The 17,037-nt window shown below is 31.9% G+C and overlaps 2 protein-coding genes across 6 annotated transcripts; one reads left to right on the forward strand and one right to left on the reverse strand.

The window, feature by feature from the left end:
• The first annotated feature begins 1,806 nt into the window (after positions 1 to 1,806).
• Positions 1,807 to 5,680, forward strand: LOC113869480 (tRNase Z TRZ1). Of its 2 annotated transcripts, XM_027505807.1 has the most exons (9): positions 1,807 to 1,929; positions 2,285 to 2,533; positions 2,763 to 2,925; positions 3,023 to 3,093; positions 3,588 to 3,683; positions 4,361 to 4,474; positions 4,854 to 4,922; positions 5,030 to 5,104; positions 5,396 to 5,680. In XM_027505807.1, exons 2-9 carry the CDS (start codon positions 2,294 to 2,296, stop codon positions 5,468 to 5,470), a joined length of 903 nt encoding a protein of 300 aa, XP_027361608.1. In that variant the 5' UTR covers positions 1,807 to 1,929; positions 2,285 to 2,293; the 3' UTR covers positions 5,471 to 5,680. The 2 variants fall into 2 exon arrangements, with proteins under 2 accessions (XP_027361608.1, XP_027361609.1); XM_027505808.1 differs by lacking the exon at positions 3,023 to 3,093 and having other exon boundaries at positions 2,763 to 2,921.
• Positions 5,681 to 8,258: 2,578 nt separating this feature from the next.
• On the reverse strand, positions 8,259 to 15,006 carry LOC113869021 (RNA demethylase ALKBH10B-like). 4 transcript variants are annotated; one of them, XM_027505109.1, is made up of 9 exons: positions 14,174 to 15,006; positions 12,861 to 12,983; positions 12,467 to 12,564; positions 12,210 to 12,327; positions 11,484 to 11,648; positions 10,392 to 10,514; positions 10,192 to 10,304; positions 9,937 to 10,091; positions 8,267 to 9,203 (listed from the first exon to the last, which is right to left on the reverse strand). In XM_027505109.1, the coding sequence occupies exons 1-9, from the start codon at positions 14,718 to 14,720 to the stop codon at positions 8,525 to 8,527; spliced, it is 2,121 nt and encodes a 706-aa protein (XP_027360910.1). In that variant the 5' UTR covers positions 14,721 to 15,006; the 3' UTR covers positions 8,267 to 8,524. The 4 variants fall into 4 exon arrangements, with proteins under 4 accessions (XP_027360911.1, XP_027360912.1, XP_027360910.1 ...); XM_027505110.1 differs by lacking the exon at positions 11,484 to 11,648 and having other exon boundaries at positions 8,259 to 9,203; positions 14,018 to 14,735; XM_027505111.1 differs by lacking the exon at positions 11,484 to 11,648 and having other exon boundaries at positions 8,262 to 9,203; positions 14,174 to 14,996.
• Positions 15,007 to 17,037: the final 2,031 nt, after the last annotated feature.

Raw genomic sequence — 17,037 nt, forward strand, 5'->3', positions numbered from 1 at the left:
ACCCCAAATATCATTATTTAAGTCAATATAATAATAATTCTTACTTCTATCATGATAGAAAAGTTACGAAAGATCTTGTAAAGGTTTGAGTCACAATGTAATTTCACTTTTCAAATATAATAAATATTTCATTTTTATATAAAAAATATTTTTCAAAATATTTTATAAAAATTGATATATTATATACAAAGTATATTATATATAAATTGAGATAGTTACATATTAAAAAATTATAATGAATTGAGTGTTATGTATTCCTTTAAAATTATAGTTGATTAAATTACATATTTGATCTTTATATTGGACATATTAACGAATTAATTCTTATATTTAAAAAAACATACGTTTTAATCCATATACAAGAATTTTGCTATGTTTTAGTCCCTTCTATCGTTTACAACATGAACAACAGGGACCAAAGCGTAACAAAATACTCATACAAAGACTAAAAGATAATTTTTTTTTAAGTATAGAGACTAATTTGTAAATGAATATTAACTATAGAGAATATATATATATATATATATATATATATATAAATTAACCATTTTTTTAAATGGGCTTGGACTAAATTGCTTTGTTAAAATGGGTTCTATGACTTGAACCAGTTGCTATTATAATCAGTTGGCAACAATCCATGAACCACGTTGTTTACATTGATACCTATTTCTCTTGTTCACTCTTAAACCTCAGCAATCAACACGATTTTCTTCTCTCTCAATATCAATCTCATTGCCATCACTTCACGCTTCATAGTTCTCACCAAAATTTCACAAGAGCACCAATTCCCAAATCAAACCACCCAAATAATTCACTTCGCATCTCCACTGATTCTCTACCGTTGATTGAGTCATTTAGTATTTGCTTCTTATAACTTTAGCATTTTTATCACTATTTGTTGATCTTTCATCTCTCGCTTGTTTCTACTCAGTTACTGATATAGGTTTCCTAATTTCCTAACTTCTTGTTATTGTTTTGGTTGTTAATTTCTTGATTGCTAATCAAATCTACTACTTTCTTGGTTGAATCTAACGTGATACATTTTGTTTTTATTTTGAGGTTTCTCTATGCACAGATCAGATTTAGAAGAGGTTCAAGTTTCCTGAGAAGCAAGAGCAGTGTGAGGTTTGCTATTGTTGTTTTCATTTCTAAGTAACCAACTTCCCTTGGTCTTTCATTTTGATGTGATACCATGTCAGTTGTTAAGAAATAAAATAGCCACTTTGAAATGCATATTAGTAGTGATGACTATAGTAAATAACTGATATGCTTTTGTTTTTGTGGTATGGTTTTGGCCAGTTGAATGGAGAAAGTACCATAACAAGAACCTTGAAAAAACCACACCATAAAAGCTACCCGTTGTAGGTAGGGAGCTCAAATCCTTATAAATTATAAACCCCACATCAGAATCTCATAGTTCCAATGTAAACACTAGGACTTGAGTTCCATACCTTGCAATTGCATCCTAGCATCCCACCATGCTCTATAGTCTCGATATTCACGTGGGCTGGTTGTGGACTACCCCTTTGAGAACACTGTTACATTGCAATGTTGGTATGGTTCTTGGCATTGAATTAGTAAAACAGAAAAAAAGAATAAAAGTTTGTATTGATTGAGTGAATTTCCCAGGTTATTTGGGAGAACCTAGACTCTCCTACTCTTGAAAAGTACAATCCTTTCTCCAATTGACAAGTTGCCCTCCTTTCCTCTCTTTTGCTCTATTTATATAAGTGATACCCTTTCTTAAGTGTAACTAACTAACTACTAATTATAACTAACAAACTGATGGGTTGTCTAACAATACTCTTCCCCAAACTTTCACCTTGTCCTCAAGGGGAAGTTCCATTGAGGTTCCAATTGATTGAAGCGTGATGGTAAAGCCAACCCCTCCAGTTTTGGATACAAAACCAATTTGGTAACTAGTTTAAGGTATGGAACTGGTTTGAACCTAAAACCAATTTATAACCCAGTTTTAAACCAGTTCACATATGGTCTAAACTTGTTTTATTAAAAAAAAAATTGGTTTGGTTTTTAATAATTGGTTTGGCTTTTTGCAAAATCCAAACCAATTAGAAGATTATAAAATTGTGCAAACTTTTCAAAGTTACTCTCAGATTACACTTGAATTTTTTTCTCTTCCCTCTTCTTATCATCACTATTGGCTATATTATATTGAATTATATATGAATATCCTGATCCCATCTACACTCTTCTAATTTTATGGATTGTTCTTTTGTTCTAAACCTCTGCTTTCTATTGTTATTTCCCCTTCTTTTTCAATCAGTCATTGTTCATGGAGATTGGAAGTGAGCAGTCAAAGTCAGTCAGAGAAATACGAGGCTCGGATCCTTCTTCAAAGAAAGCAAAGGATCTGAATATTGAAGGATACCAAGTTGGGGGTTTGTCCATTGGTGGCCATGAAACATGCATAATTTTTCCCACACTTAAAGTAGCCTTTGATATAGGTCGCTGCCCCCCTCGTGCTGTTTCCCAGGACTTTCTCTTAATCTCCCATGCTCACATGGATCACATTGTTAGTCCCTTTCTTTCATTCAAATCCATGCGTAAAATTCAATTTTGGAATTTCTGTTCATTTATACTATATGTTAATATTGTTAAATTAGTCAGTGACTCATTTTTTATTTACCCTTTCCATTAATATTTTATATATGGGGGCTGTATCTGATGCATATATATGGTTGAATTAGTTTGTTGTTGAACTGCCAATTTGTGACATACCTTTACAGATTTACTTTTGACAGGGAGGGCTCCCAATGTATGTTGCTACACGTGGTTTGTACCGTATGAAGCCCCCAACAATTATTGTACCAATTTCAGTAAAAGAGGATGTAGAGAAACTTTTTGACATTCACAGGAAAATGGACCAATCAGAACTTAAGCACAACCTGATCGGTTTGGATGTAGGTAATTGTTGGTCTCAATCAAAATGCTACAATTACGCATGTAATCTTTATGTCTTTCCCCTCATGTACTCTTGTTGCTAATTCATGTCTTACTACAGGAGAGGAGTTTTATTTGAGAAAGGATCTTAAAGTAAAAGCTTTTCGGACTTACCATGTAATACCCAGCCAGGTAGCCAAACGGCAAAATGTTTCTTTTGATTCTTAAGCAATATTAGTCCCTGTTTAAATATATTTTGGCTATTGATTGTTTTGTTTTATGAGTGGTAGTGAAAGTCACAAATTTTAGTTTTTCTAAATTGTTTTGATCATGCTATTTCTATTGCCTTTTGATAGCCACATGAACTTTTGAGAACCACCATGGTGGATGGTTTTTGAAGCTCTAGACTATCAACAATATAGAACCTTTATGTTCTGTTAAATTCTGGCTTTATCCTTCCATAAGTTTAAGCTTGTAATTTTTAGTAGTTTATATGTTTGGTAATTTTACTCTTTTACATTTGTAAAGAATGACATTTAACCACTATCCTTTTAAGAGATGTGCAATTCACTGAATCTTTATCACTTTTTCACCAAACGAAATTTCAAATGACCTTCCACAGCATCCTTATCTTGACTCCTAAGCATTCCCGTGAGGGGTTTAATTATTATTCAAGTTTTTGGCAGGGTTATATACTTTACTCTGTAAGACAAAAACTTAAATCAGAGTACAACGGACTTTCTGGAAATGAAATTAAGAATTTGAAGTCGTCTGGTGCAGAGGTCAGTCTTAAACTAATAATTTGTCAAATTTACATCTCTGGCAAATTTAACTATCTTCTGTCTGTCAACCAATTTTAATACTTGTTAATTGGTAGATTTCCAATAGAAACCTGTTTTCTTTATTAGGAAGAAATAGGGATAAACCCCCAAAGATAGATACTGCAGGACATCAATATTAATGGACGCCTAGCATTTTCATTTATTTTGTTTACATTTGATGACAAGAAAGAGCAACTAAACTTGTCATCTACAGCTAATCATAACGTTTCTGTGATTTGTGTTCATTGGATGACTAGAATATGTTTCTATGATGTAATTGGGTTGGCATCCCTCTCTTAAGCTTGATTTGTGTTCATTGGTTGACTAGAATATGTTTCTATGATGTAATTGGGTAAGCCTCCCTCTCTTAAACTTCAGATCCCCTGCAGTATATAATTCTGAAAATTAGCACATAATTTTAGTCTCATCTGTGTTGTACACAGGCAAATAAAACTTTCTGTTGTTGAGTACTTCTGCTTCTAAAATGCCAAATCATATAATTCAAATTGATAATTTTTTAACATTGTAATTGTTTAATTAGTTGTTCTAAAAAATCTGCTTGTCACCCATCCCATGTACCATTTACATTGAATTTTGGAATAGAGGTTAAATCTATATCTTTTGGTTTTACATGGCAGATAACATACACTTTGACAGAACCAGAGATTGCTTTCACAGGAGATACCATGTCAGATTTCATAGTTGATGAAAATAACACCGATGTCATGCGGGCTAGAATTCTTGTATTGGAGGTTAATTACTTTATTTGATACTTTGAGACTATAAATTATATAAAACAAACTTGAAGCTTTCCTAGTCTATATGCACATTCTCCTTTCTCAAAGGCAAGAAAACATGTCCTTGACTTTTTGAGTAGTGAAGTAAAAAGAATTTGAATTTGCACTTGTCCCTGTTGTCTTATATATATATATAGCCTTTTTAGTCATTGTTTTTTCTTACGTATTCTGATTCCGGGACAAAATTCACTCGTCTGTTTAGTTAATTTTCTGTGGGATTGTAGTATTGCATCCTAAAGGAACTGATTCTAGTTTTTTCCCATTTGATTTATGTTGATGATTGGTATTATGATCAGCTAATCTAATGTTTTCTCCTTTTCCTTTATCCATTTAGTGCACCTTTGTTAACAATTCAATCACTGTGGAACATGCCAGAGACTATGGACACACCCATTTGTCTGAGGTATGCTACCTGCTACAATCGTTAGCACACAATTTCATTTAAATCCCAGCCGTTTAATCATTTTATTTCTATATATTTGTTTATTTCTTCTAACTTATGTTCTTCAGATAATAAGTTATGCTGAGAGGTTACAGAATCGGGCGATCCTTCTGATTCACTTTTCAGCACGTTACACGGTGGAGGTATGACATTATTGTTTATAGCTCTACAAAAATGATACATCACTCCTCACAAAGTCTTTTTGAGTGTGATCCTGGGAGGTATAGCCTCCCATGTTTGGAACCATAGGAAGTTCCCTCCTGTTTTATGTGGAACAGATGCCTTTCCATTCCATGTTTCAAATTAATACAAAATTAAAATCATGTTTGTGATGCTTGTTAAATTGTTAGATTTTAGAATATTAGTCTTCTCCATTAAGACTTTTTCTTTGGGATACTCGTACTAATGCACCTTGTGGTGCTTGTGATATTCAGGAAATTCAACAAGCAGTAAGTGCATTGCCTCCCAGTTTAGGTGGTCGAACTTTTGCACTTACTGAAGGTTTCTGACGAGTTGGGAGTTTGGTTGAATGCTTATTTGATTGATGGGTTGTTTTTGCCCCCTCCAAACACATCTTGGACTACTGGCACCGGACAGAATGTATCATCATCACTGATGACAAAGGTGGGGGAAATAGAATGCGAGGTGAAATCCAATTGAATGGCCATCCACTCAAATGGAATGCGCTTATTGATCAGGCTGTTTATAATAATTTTTATCTAGTAGAATAAAGCATGGTTGTTGTTGTACCAAGTAACGATATTTGTACGCACTAGCATTTATGTACTTGCACGCTTCTCTACAAGAGCCATTATAGAACACTTTCATTTTAAATTTTTGAGAAATGCTACTTAAAATCTTACGAGAGCAGATAAGAATCATAACATGGGTGACGTGATTGAAAGATTAAAAAAATCATAAAATGTTGTAAGATGGGTACTTGATACCCACATGGTTTTTAATCATTTCTGTTTTGTATTTTGTTCTTTTTAGGAAAAAAAAAAAAAGTTAGATTGACAAGCTTTAACAATATTTGTTGAGAATTTAAAGTAAATATTTCCAAAATGTAGACAAGACCAGTTAGATAAAACGTGTAACTGGGACACTTTTTAACGAATTTTTAATTACTATAAATAAATTCTTGATGGTTTCAATTTGCCAAAGTTGAAGGAAAGTATATTATAATATGAAAATTGAAGCTTAGTATTAAATAACAATAACTGATTTTTGCCTCATTTCTTTATTTTCTTATCCCCTTATCTTCTTTCAATAAAATTTTAAGTAACATGTCTTTCTTGAAATTTGTACCAAATTTTATCATTCTGAATTAGACTATTTATGATTAAATAATTTATTTTTTGAAATAATTCATTATTAAAGTTTTGGGTTAATTAACTGTTTAATTCTAACAAAAGTCACGTAATTGAAACTTAGTTTTTATAATTTTTTTGTTAGGCTATATAATTCATGGATTTCAATCTTCTACAATTTTAGTGCAATCAGTCTAAATTTGCTTTAAAAAATTTGACAAAAAAATAATTTTCATTTAAGACAAAAAATTGCTTAAATAAATTTGGTAAAAAAATAATTTTTGTTTAATTAAAATTTGTTTAAGATAAAATCACAAAAAATTTTAAACTTTATCTTTTTCTTCTTTAAACTATGAAAAATTTTTGTGCAAGAACTTATAGTCATATTTATTATTGGCCATACATATACAAATGACTTCATTTTCAAAGAGCCTTTTTAGAAAATGAAGAGTAAGAAGTTATAATGTCCAATCTACAAATCATAAGTTTATCAATCCTTCCTAGTTCTATTATATCTCATGAAAAGAAAGATTCATCAAGTAGAAATTCTTTAGTGAAATAAAGGTTCTTCAAATTTTCCGTAATTTAAAAAAAAGAAGATGAAATTATGAAATTTTTAGCAATTTTAGTTTAAACAATTTTTTTCTTACTTAAATGAAAATCTTTTTGAAAAATTTGCTTAATTGTAGACTACAATTCGCACAAAAACTAGAAAGAATTCAAATCCATAATTCATACCTTTTTTTGATATTTTATTTTTAATTTTCTTAATTGACGTAATTTATTGAGATACTGTTAAGTATTAGCTTTTAGTTGAACTACTTTAGTTAGAACTAAAAAGACTATAAAAAAAATTAAAATTATTATTTAAAAAAATATTTTATAGAAACTAATTTCAAATTATTACACAGAGAGAGTATTTCTTATCCTACTTTTATAAGAAACAATTATTGTTATTTTTTTAGTCGTAAATATAAGAAATAAAAAATCTTTTAGATACATTAATTAAATTTCATTTATACCCTTATTTATTATAAAATTTATGTTAACAAGTTATACATTATTTATAAAAGTAGATACATTCATTTATATAATATATAACACTAATTTTTTCATTTAATATTATAGGTACTTTTAAAATAGAATATAAATTTATAACAATTATTTTTTATTGGTATTGATGAATTAGATATTTAATTATATCCCCATAGAAAAAATGTATTGAATTTTTTCAATTTTAACACTTTCAAATAAAGCTAACTTCTTTCCAATAATAATTCATCATTAACAATTCTGCAATTATTTTCCTTCTTATAGTACAAGCAGGTTCTGTCAGTCCCAGTTCGCATGACTTGACTTTCAGGATGCAGACAAGTAATGTTAATGGGGCATATGATGCATTTAACACCAACTAGCGATCATAATTAAATCTGACTATATTTGACATAAACGAGCAAACACTTGACTAAGAATCATTAAATTTGATACACATGAATTTATTTAAAATAAAAACATTTTAAACTTATAGTTAGCTTGAAATTGTATGAAAAATTCACAAAAGTTATCTTAATAAACAAGGTTTTTAGTCGTCAAATGATCTTAGACGTGTTTGCATAGCTACACAATTTTCAACCCAATTACCCAATAGTCAAAGATAATTCTTCTATGATTACATTCTACATGCTTCAATTTGAAATTTTCAAGTCCAAACCTTACCGAACTTGACCACTAATCACACACCCTTGGCATTGACTTCCCTATTCCTGGGCACCCTTCCTAAAGTTTCACCTAAAATCGTTCTTTGTTGCTACTTATCCAATTGAATACTGAACTTGCACATTCGTGCGTACTTCTACTTGATTTCAAGAGTCTTTAGATTTTGCTCGACAATCCATGCATTAAACATCTAAACTAATTGCCCTAGAAAATTGTAGAACAAAACATAGCCATAAAATAATAAACTGAAAGATATGCATAAAAGAATTCAAAGATAAGAAAAATCAAAATCTGAATTAAGAATGGGGTTTCCCTTGCTGTAAAAGTTAATATAACAAGACAACAAAAAAGGAATGAAGCAAACAAAGGACTATGAAGTGAACCAAAAAGTTTTGCCTCCTTCCCTTGTTTTCTCCTTTGCAGTATCAAGTCTTCTCAAATGTCGCCGCTCTTTACATTTGCTTCAAACTCTTTTTAAGTTTATAGGTTACCACTTTCCTTTGGTAAGCTCTTTCTCTTTCTCTAATCTGGCATAACTTAATGGCTTGCAAGGGATTTGTCATTGCTTTCGTCCTCTTTCCTTACAGCTTGTTCAACCTCAGTTCCATCTGCATTTCCATTGCGTTCTTGCCTTTGGATGTTTCCATCAATATTACCCTTTGGTGAAGAACTTGTGTTATTATGATTAGATTTCCCATTTTCCTTTCCAGACACATTCGAGGTTTCTGTGCTCAGGTTCAATTCAGTCAAGGTACCGGGCAAGTGTTGAGACGAACTCCCAGAGCCAGGTGGGGGAAGGAAGACTCCGGTACCCGGAGCAGGTATTCGAGGAGGAGGATGCCTCGGAGGCGCTGAGGTCCATCCAGTAGAACCAGGTACAATTGGCACAGGTGCAGGAAATGACATGGGAGGTGCAACCGGTGCCGGCACAAACAATGGCTGCATACCATTTGGAGGTGGGCGTATGGATGGTGCTGGCAGTACTCCGGTTGCTGGAGTGGCAGCATAGTGCTTGTGACCACGCATATGATTGGGAGATCTGCTCGGTGGTGGGACCCAATGAGAGGCTGATGATGGAGCCAGACGTTGAAAATCATTTGGTAAAGACTTACTCTGTTGAGACTTTGTGAAGGTCACTAGTATGCGTAGTTTCCGAATAGAAGGAATGGCGTGTTTAGCAAAATCAGTAGATTTCCCCTGCATCACCAGAAGGGACCTACAGTTACCAAAGTAAATAAGTCATGTCAGGCATATAGTAATAAGTATAGAATCTGAGTAAAAGAGCAAAGCAAGCAGTAGTATACATCATGGCCTGCCTATAAGGCTATGGATGGTTTTTAACCTTATCCATCAGCAATGTAAATGCAATTAAATTTAATAAATAAGAGTGCTCCTAGGAATAAGAAACATTTGAAAAGCATCGCAAGAATGACAAAAATTGTCAGTGCCTGTATGCATCGTGGCAGTCAAAACCCTTTCCAGAATTGATGAAAATATATAATTCTCCAAAGTATATCGGAGTCAAATTACAATTACAATAGTATATAGTAGAAAACAGATATCATCTCTAAGAAAGAAAGAAATATAAGTCCTCTGAAAACAAATCTTCAATATGGTGTATTCAAAGAACTAAAAATTGTTAATACACACATCAAATAGAGTTCATTGTTAACTAACATGTTTTCACAGAAAATTAAAAACCTAAAAAGATTAACCAGGGCTTTGATTGAGTGAATTTAGAGATGTGACACGCAATGAATGCAATTTACTCTTACCTATACCTACCTATGGACTCAACTAGATCTAACCATTACTTAGTAATAGACATTTCTGTATTGAAATGCCACAATTTCGTCGGCTTGTATAATGCTAAGATGATCTATGAACTACTAATAATAATAATGTCAGAAGCATTAGCATAAAAAACAGATAAGGTTAGAAAATATTACCCAGGTACAAGAGAAAGCTTGACAGCACCCCTATAATCGCCAGGATGGTCTGAGACAAATATTCTCCCAAAAGTCATGTCACATTCAGTCAGGAAAAGCATATAAACAGGTCTTCCAAACCAGGGTGGCCAATTGTTAGGCTGTGAGTGATCACCCTATACACAATTGCAATATCTAGTTTGTAAGCAAATTTTGACACCAATATATATCTTCTCCCCCCTCCCTAAAATGTAAACAAAAACAGCAAGAAGCAACCTCATTATAGAAATCCACAATGCAAGCATCAGGCTTCACAGTCATCACTTGCAAGGCAGCCAAGCGATCAATAATATCTTGGAACAAAGAAGGCATAGATTCTACATTCTTATCTGTCAAATTCAATTGGCAGAACATCAATCATTACAACATCGGCAGTGAAAGACCAGTATAAAATAAATATACATGAGATGACATACCTTTGGAGGATCCGGTCGCATTGTTCACATCTGGTGGTGCATCAGCAATAGGAACACCAAACTGAATCATCTCCCTTCCACGTCCTCTCATGGGCCTTTTTGAAACCACAAATGTCTGACTTCCTGTTTATAAAAAATTATTAGCAATTAGCGGTATTGAAAAGAAAAAGCTTTGTGCATCAGAGAAGGAACCTGTGGTGCAGGTTGTAAGAATAAATGAATTTTATTAAAGTATAGTGTATAATGAATGACGAGACTTTTTTCATTTTATAACTATACAATCTGACATAAAAAAACTGTAATATATTAAATTTTGATTTAAAAACAAAAGACAAAGAATGAAGCGGATGTAAAGGTATTTGTGATTTCTAAAATGAAGAATTTATCCTCTAATTTTACTTAATATTGAAAACCAAACTGGAAATTTTGGAAACCCTAAACCCTAAAAAAATAGACAAGTGTAGAATCCATACACATTCAACAAAATGCAGACAACAAAGAAATGAACTCCAGCAGGAAGCTGTAAAATGTTCAAATTGAGAATCAACCAACATACAAATGTCAAATAAAATTTATCTCCCTATCTGTCCTTTTCATTTGTCTATTCCGGTGTAGTCTAATGTACTCTCACAGATCTTCAATAAATTATTATCAACAAACAAATGTCACAGATTCAATAAAGAAACTTTCCTCAATAAATTCTTTTCATTAAAAATTTAATATGATAGTGACAGTCATTGTGTTGACAAAAATGAAATAATTAATAAGACCTTGATCTCCTACACAGCTAGATTGTTCATTACGCACACCCACTAATACAAAATAGCATTGAATTGTCAATGTGGATGAAACAGAAGTCCATCTTTAGCTAGTGCTTGATTAGAAGGTTCCGATAGCAATTTAAAAAAATAAATCGGTAATAGTTACAATATCAAATGTGGACTGAAATAAGCTTTTAATGACTTTGTTAGGATCCTAATTGCATGGTATGGGACTTGAGTCCCACATTGGTAGTAGGGAATTTTAGTGTGGGGTTTATAAGGCCTTGGGTTTTTAAGTTCGGCCAGCTTGGAACTAGGCAAATCAACAAACCTAATTCTTTTTTGTTGGGCAGATTCCCAAAATTTCTGCCATGGCCGTCATAACCGCCATGCAAATAACAGCTGCCATGACCCACCATTGCAAACCTGCCATATGTATGGCGGATTGTTAAAAAACCACCCCTGTTTTCTGCCATTGTGCCGCCATTTGATAACACTGCATGGAAGAGAATATTTAATGCTTCTTCATAACAAAGAAGCTAAGTTAATAAACTTTTCTTCAAATATTTTTTTCTCCTATTATTTCTTGGCATTAGGAAGATTTGGTATTCTAATGTTTTGTATACCTCATCTCTGTTGATAAAGACTTTTTTAACCAAATATCCAGAAATTTTGCAATGATTTTACTCAAGCGTCTTCTAGTGCACTATGAGTGTCAAGGAGTTGGTGCCCTTTGATAATTCATCACTTTACATAAATGGAAATACATATAAATTTATAACAATCACAAGAGTCAGAAAAGGCATATTACAATAAGTATTTGATTTGGTATAAGCAAATGTCATGCTACTACTTTACAGTTGTTAGTTAGCGTCATAACACCAAACAATTCTTTGTTGATAACTATTAACTACTATAATGAAAGACAATTATTTCTCATCAAAACCACCAACTTTGAGAATATGGGCAAAGACTTTGACTATTGCATAATATAAAAATCAAAGAAAGTAAAAAATCAGAAGCAGCGATAGATTCTTAAAACAAACATTACACTTACCTTGAAATTGTCCCCTTTTTCCAGCAACCCTCAGATCATTGACCAATGAAACAAGTTTTGAAACCTCAGTACTATCAAATAAATCTTCATACAACTTCAGTCCATCAACCACATTCACCTAAGATTAAAAAACAGGTGCACTTTATACATAGAATATAAAAGAAAGAACAGAAGAAAAATTATTAAGTATATTACACATCAAGAAAAAATGACAACAAGAAAGAAAGAGAAGCAAGCTAACATTAAAAGGACCCTACCATCTTCCCATCAAACATCTCATTGCCAATAAAAGTTTTTGCCTGGGTAGAAGCATTCTGACTCTGTTGTTGATTTTGCATCGAAGGAAAATCATTCCCTGGAACACATTGCACAAAGTCATAAATAAGATGGACAACAGATATGAAATCAATCTGATAGGAAAATTATGTCTATATGCTGACTCTGTATGTGTGTGACTGCAAGCAAGGGAGTAAAACCATCTCCGTATGAAAAAAGATGGAGGAGAGAGTCTGAGCATTATTTACTTATTCCAAAGATTCATGCATACAACTAGTATAGTCTGTTGCCCTCTAGAATGTGCTATATATATATATATATATATATATATATATATATATATATATATATATCATCAGTTGGCAGGAATAAAACCTTTAGAATTTGATATACATTCTTCATTTACACCCACAGCTTCACATTCTGAGCTAGCCAGAGATCCTTGAGAATTCCCAGAGCTCTTAAGAATGCCATCAGATTGATGATTTGTTGCAGTATCTGCTCAATCAACCAAAAGATGGAACAGTCAAGACTCAATATAGCTTCAAGCATAATGCATTCATGCAGTCAGAAGCTTTGATATGTATTATTATTTTTAACAGGTCTTAACACGAGCGGGTCTGAATCCATGTGCTTCAAATTGGACACAGAAAAGCACACAGCCTTCAAAATAATGTTACACTTATCAGTTATCACTAGATTTCAACTCAAGATCAAAGCAAAGGGAAAACAAATAGAAGAGCAAAAGGAGAAGATCTTTCATTAATTATCAGTATCACAGAGGCATCATTGACATCAATAGGACATATATATCTCCTCACTCCCACCCATTTTCATCTTGCAATGTATGGGACTGTTAATTACTTATTGACAAATCTATCCACACTCAAAAGCCCTTCATGGAAACCATTATTTCAACCTTAAATTTTTCATACCAACAAAGATAAATTCCAATCATTAAGTTTCATTATGATCTTTCAAATTATCCTCTATCTTATCATTAATTGGGTTTGATGGAACCAATTAATTGTAAGACACAAAAGCAATAATAAGCATCCCGTAGCATTAAAATCTGTAGAAATTTATCAGTGATCCGTGAAATCATTCTCTGGCTTTAGCATGCCATTAATTCCAATGCCCAAGCTATGTCCCACTAGTGCCTAACCTTTTCTTGATGTCTATTAAAACAAGAAAAATTTCATTTCCCTCATAATACTTATATGTTAGATACTTAGATGTGCATAAAATGATCTGATTATAACACCAATCTTTCCATAAATTACTGCTATCAAGTTCAACAAAACACCTGGCATTTCCACTCAATCTGCAATTACTCTATTCAGTAAAATACAAGATCAAATTAATTACTTTGCCTACAATGTCATATAAATTACCCTGAATGCAACAAAAATTCAGTCTCTTGATTCTTTATTACAAGTTCTTTCATGCAATACTGGTTCTGACTCAGAGATACAATAATAGCAATCATGCAAAGTATAAACATTGCACAAAGATGCAATTAAAATATTCACCATGCTGTGGCATAATGCTTATCATGGTTTTAAATAGCGATCCACAACCACAATTATGACTGCAATATTGCACATATAGCTTAAGCTTCACTCGGCAGCCAAGACCATAATTAAAAATCACGATAAATATAGCAGTCCAAAAGAACCATGATCTACCTTTCTTCTCCTCAGCAGATGCTAAATTATTGGCATCCACAGCCCCAACCTTGCCACTGGATTTAAGTTCATCACTCTTCTCAACGGCCTGGTGACCAAAAGACTCTACACTAGAATTATAACCTTCCTTGGCAGGCTCAACCCTCTGCCCATGCCTAAACCCAGAACTGAACTTCCTAAACTCCTTGGAGCCGCCTTTCGCCGGATCCACAAACCTCTGCTGCCTCCTCCAAGCGACTTGCTGCAATGCATAGGCCACCTCAGACACCGAAAAGTACTGCTGCATAAGCAGCACCTGAGTCCAATTACACCTTCTCTGCTGAATTGCCCCAACAACCATATCATACTCACCAGGATCACCAACAGCACGCAAATGGTGACACAGGGAATCTATGATGGCATTCGCAGCTGCGAATTCGCTGCGAATCCAACTGATAAACCCATCCCTTTCATCCACAAACCACTGCTGGCGGTAGTGGATCTCACTGCCGCCACCCGGAAACTGCAATTTTTCCGGCATCACTGCGTTTCCCGATGGCATTGCCATGAGAACTCACTCACTCACTACCTACAATCCACTACTCACTACAAACATACAAAGCATACCCAATTGAAAATAAAAATGTGATTTTATTTTTTTTGGTGGGGTTCTCAAATCCAAATAAAAAACGTGATCTTTTTTCCTGTGGGGTTTCAAATCCAATGCTTTTCAAGTGGATCCCACACTGTGCCCAGCAAGAATTTGAGGGTGTTTTGGATGAGATCTGAGAATGAAGTGTTACCTTGTTGAGTTGAAGAGAAGGAAAAAAAGGTGTTGAAGAGTGAAGAAGATCTAGGGTTAAGGTTATGTCAGTGTTAAAGGAAGATTATGAAATTTCATGGCTTATTCACCACGCTTCCATATCTTAAAATTAAATGTGCCTAAATTTCTTCCTTTTTTTGTTTAATATTTACTATTTGTTTATCACTAAACGGCATCTCTAAATTTTAAGCGTGCTTGTCTCTTTAGCATAAGAGGGTTTTATTGATTTTAATGCAATAATTTCTTCTTTTAAAAGAATTATCTTTTAGTGAGACCTCAATTTTTGTCCTTAAATGAATTGTTCTATTCAATTTGATATACGAAGAAAATAAATTATTTCAAATGATCTTTTAAGATTATGAGATATTTTACCTTTTTTATTATTTATATACATAATTAATTTTTTAAAACATAAATTATGTAATAATTTAATTTCTTAAAATATTAGCTTAAATGGTGGAAAAATTAAGTGTATTTTTGCCGTAATAATTGTGCGTATCTAAAATGCTATACTTTTTAGTGTTTTACTTATTGTATATTGTTATTAGAAAATTAAATTTTTTCATTCATTTAATGCAACTTTCTTTTAAGAATTAGATCTTATAATTAAATGTTAAATAGACACTTAAATTATTCATAACTTTTTATAAAATTTGAAATTGATTAATTTAAATTGAATCATCTTATTTATTTTATAATTATGTATATCAAATTTTATATAATTTAAACATTGGTATGTATATTATCAAACTTTTGTTATTTATTTATATTTTAAAAATATATTATTTATTGAAATTAATTAATGTGATAGAGTATTTATGAATTTTATTAGATAAAGTTCTAATTAGAATTAATTTACATATAAAGTATTTAAGAAATTTAGTAGATTAGGCAAAAATTAGTGAAAATAAATAAATTTTATGAGATAATGTACCAATTAGATTAGGCCAAAGTACACGTAGACATAGGGCTTTCGGATTCAATTTGAAATTGGTGTCAAGTGGATGGAAAATCACATGAAAATCAAACTAATTTTTATAAATCAAAAGAAATCAATTTAAACGTATGCAAGGAAAGAATGGCTACATTCAAAAAGAATTACATAATTGCTTAAAAAATTATGTCATTTCAAGTTTAGTTAGAAACCACTTTTGGGTTAAGATTTAATGGAATCAACTTAGCAATTAAGATGATAAGACAAGCTCAATCATTAAAGGCCAAGAAAGATTTATAGATTAAGGGGTTGTTTGGAAAATGAAGTTTTGTAGGGAAAGGTAAAATTTAGATTTTAAATAAATATATTTAAAATTAATATTTTTTAAAAAATAAAATATATAAATTAATATATTAATGAAAATTTAATGTATTAATAATGTATTTGTTATGATAAATAATATATAATTTTTATTTTAAAGTTAAAAAATATGTCTTCTCCTTCTTTCTTGAAAAAAAAATTCCTTCCAAATGTACTAAGCAAATAATTATAGAAACTTATAAAGATTTCAAATTGATAAGAAAGTGTAAACAAGGTTTAGGGTTTAGGTGAAAATTGAAGTTGATGAAAGTTGAAGAACCATGTGAAAAGGAAGGAATCTTACAAATCTAACCAAGTCAAGGTAAAAATTAACCAAGCTTATGAAAGAAGATTTCAAAGAATCCTATCCTAAGGTAACCTTTAAGTTAAGGTGATATGTTTGGCCAACCAAAAAAATAATTTTTAAAGGTATTAAATTTAGAAGAAAAAGCTTGAATTATATCCTAATCAATTTTAAATTTACCAAAACTTGGTCATTCATTTTACATCTAAATTCTACTTTTCTCAAAAATCACTTTATTCTCCAATATTAACAAAGAAATAAATATTTCAATTATCAAGAATTCCTAACAAATTATAAAGTCAATAATAAGAATACTCATATATTGTGGCTAAATCTTTAACAAATTTCATAAATCCTATACTTACTCAACCACCACAAGGCAAATATTAAATTTTGTAGTCCCAAAATGTTTAAAAACAACCTTTATATCACATTTTCAAAGGAAGACAAGTTAAAAGCTCGAT

Source organism: Abrus precatorius, unplaced genomic scaffold, assembly GCF_003935025.1.
Source record: "Abrus precatorius isolate BTA unplaced genomic scaffold, Abrus_2018 Scaffold6, whole genome shotgun sequence".
In the NCBI taxonomy this organism is placed as follows: Eukaryota; Viridiplantae; Streptophyta; class Magnoliopsida; order Fabales; family Fabaceae; genus Abrus; species Abrus precatorius.

Excerpts from the sequence above, each read along its gene's own strand:
- LOC113869021 (XM_027505109.1), bottom strand. The coding sequence starts at position 14,720 with ATGGCAATGCCATCGGGAAACGCAGTGATGCCGGAAAAATTGCAGTTT. Across the intron at positions 12,565-12,860 it reads ATGTATATCAAATTCTAAAG|GGAATGATTTTCCTTCGATG; the intron begins GTTTTATTCCTG and ends AATGTGTTCCAG. Across the intron at positions 10,092-10,191 it reads TTGTGGATTTCTATAATGAG|GGTGATCACTCACAGCCTAA; the intron begins GTTGCTTCTTGC and ends AATTGTGTATAG.
- LOC113869480 (XM_027505807.1), top strand. The coding sequence starts at position 2,294 with ATGGAGATTGGAAGTGAGCAGTCAAAGTCAGTCAGAGAAATACGAGGC. Across the intron at positions 3,684-4,360 it reads TGAAGTCGTCTGGTGCAGAG|ATAACATACACTTTGACAGA; the intron begins GTCAGTCTTAAA and ends TTTACATGGCAG. Across the intron at positions 4,475-4,853 it reads CTAGAATTCTTGTATTGGAG|TGCACCTTTGTTAACAATTC; the intron begins GTTAATTACTTT and ends TTATCCATTTAG.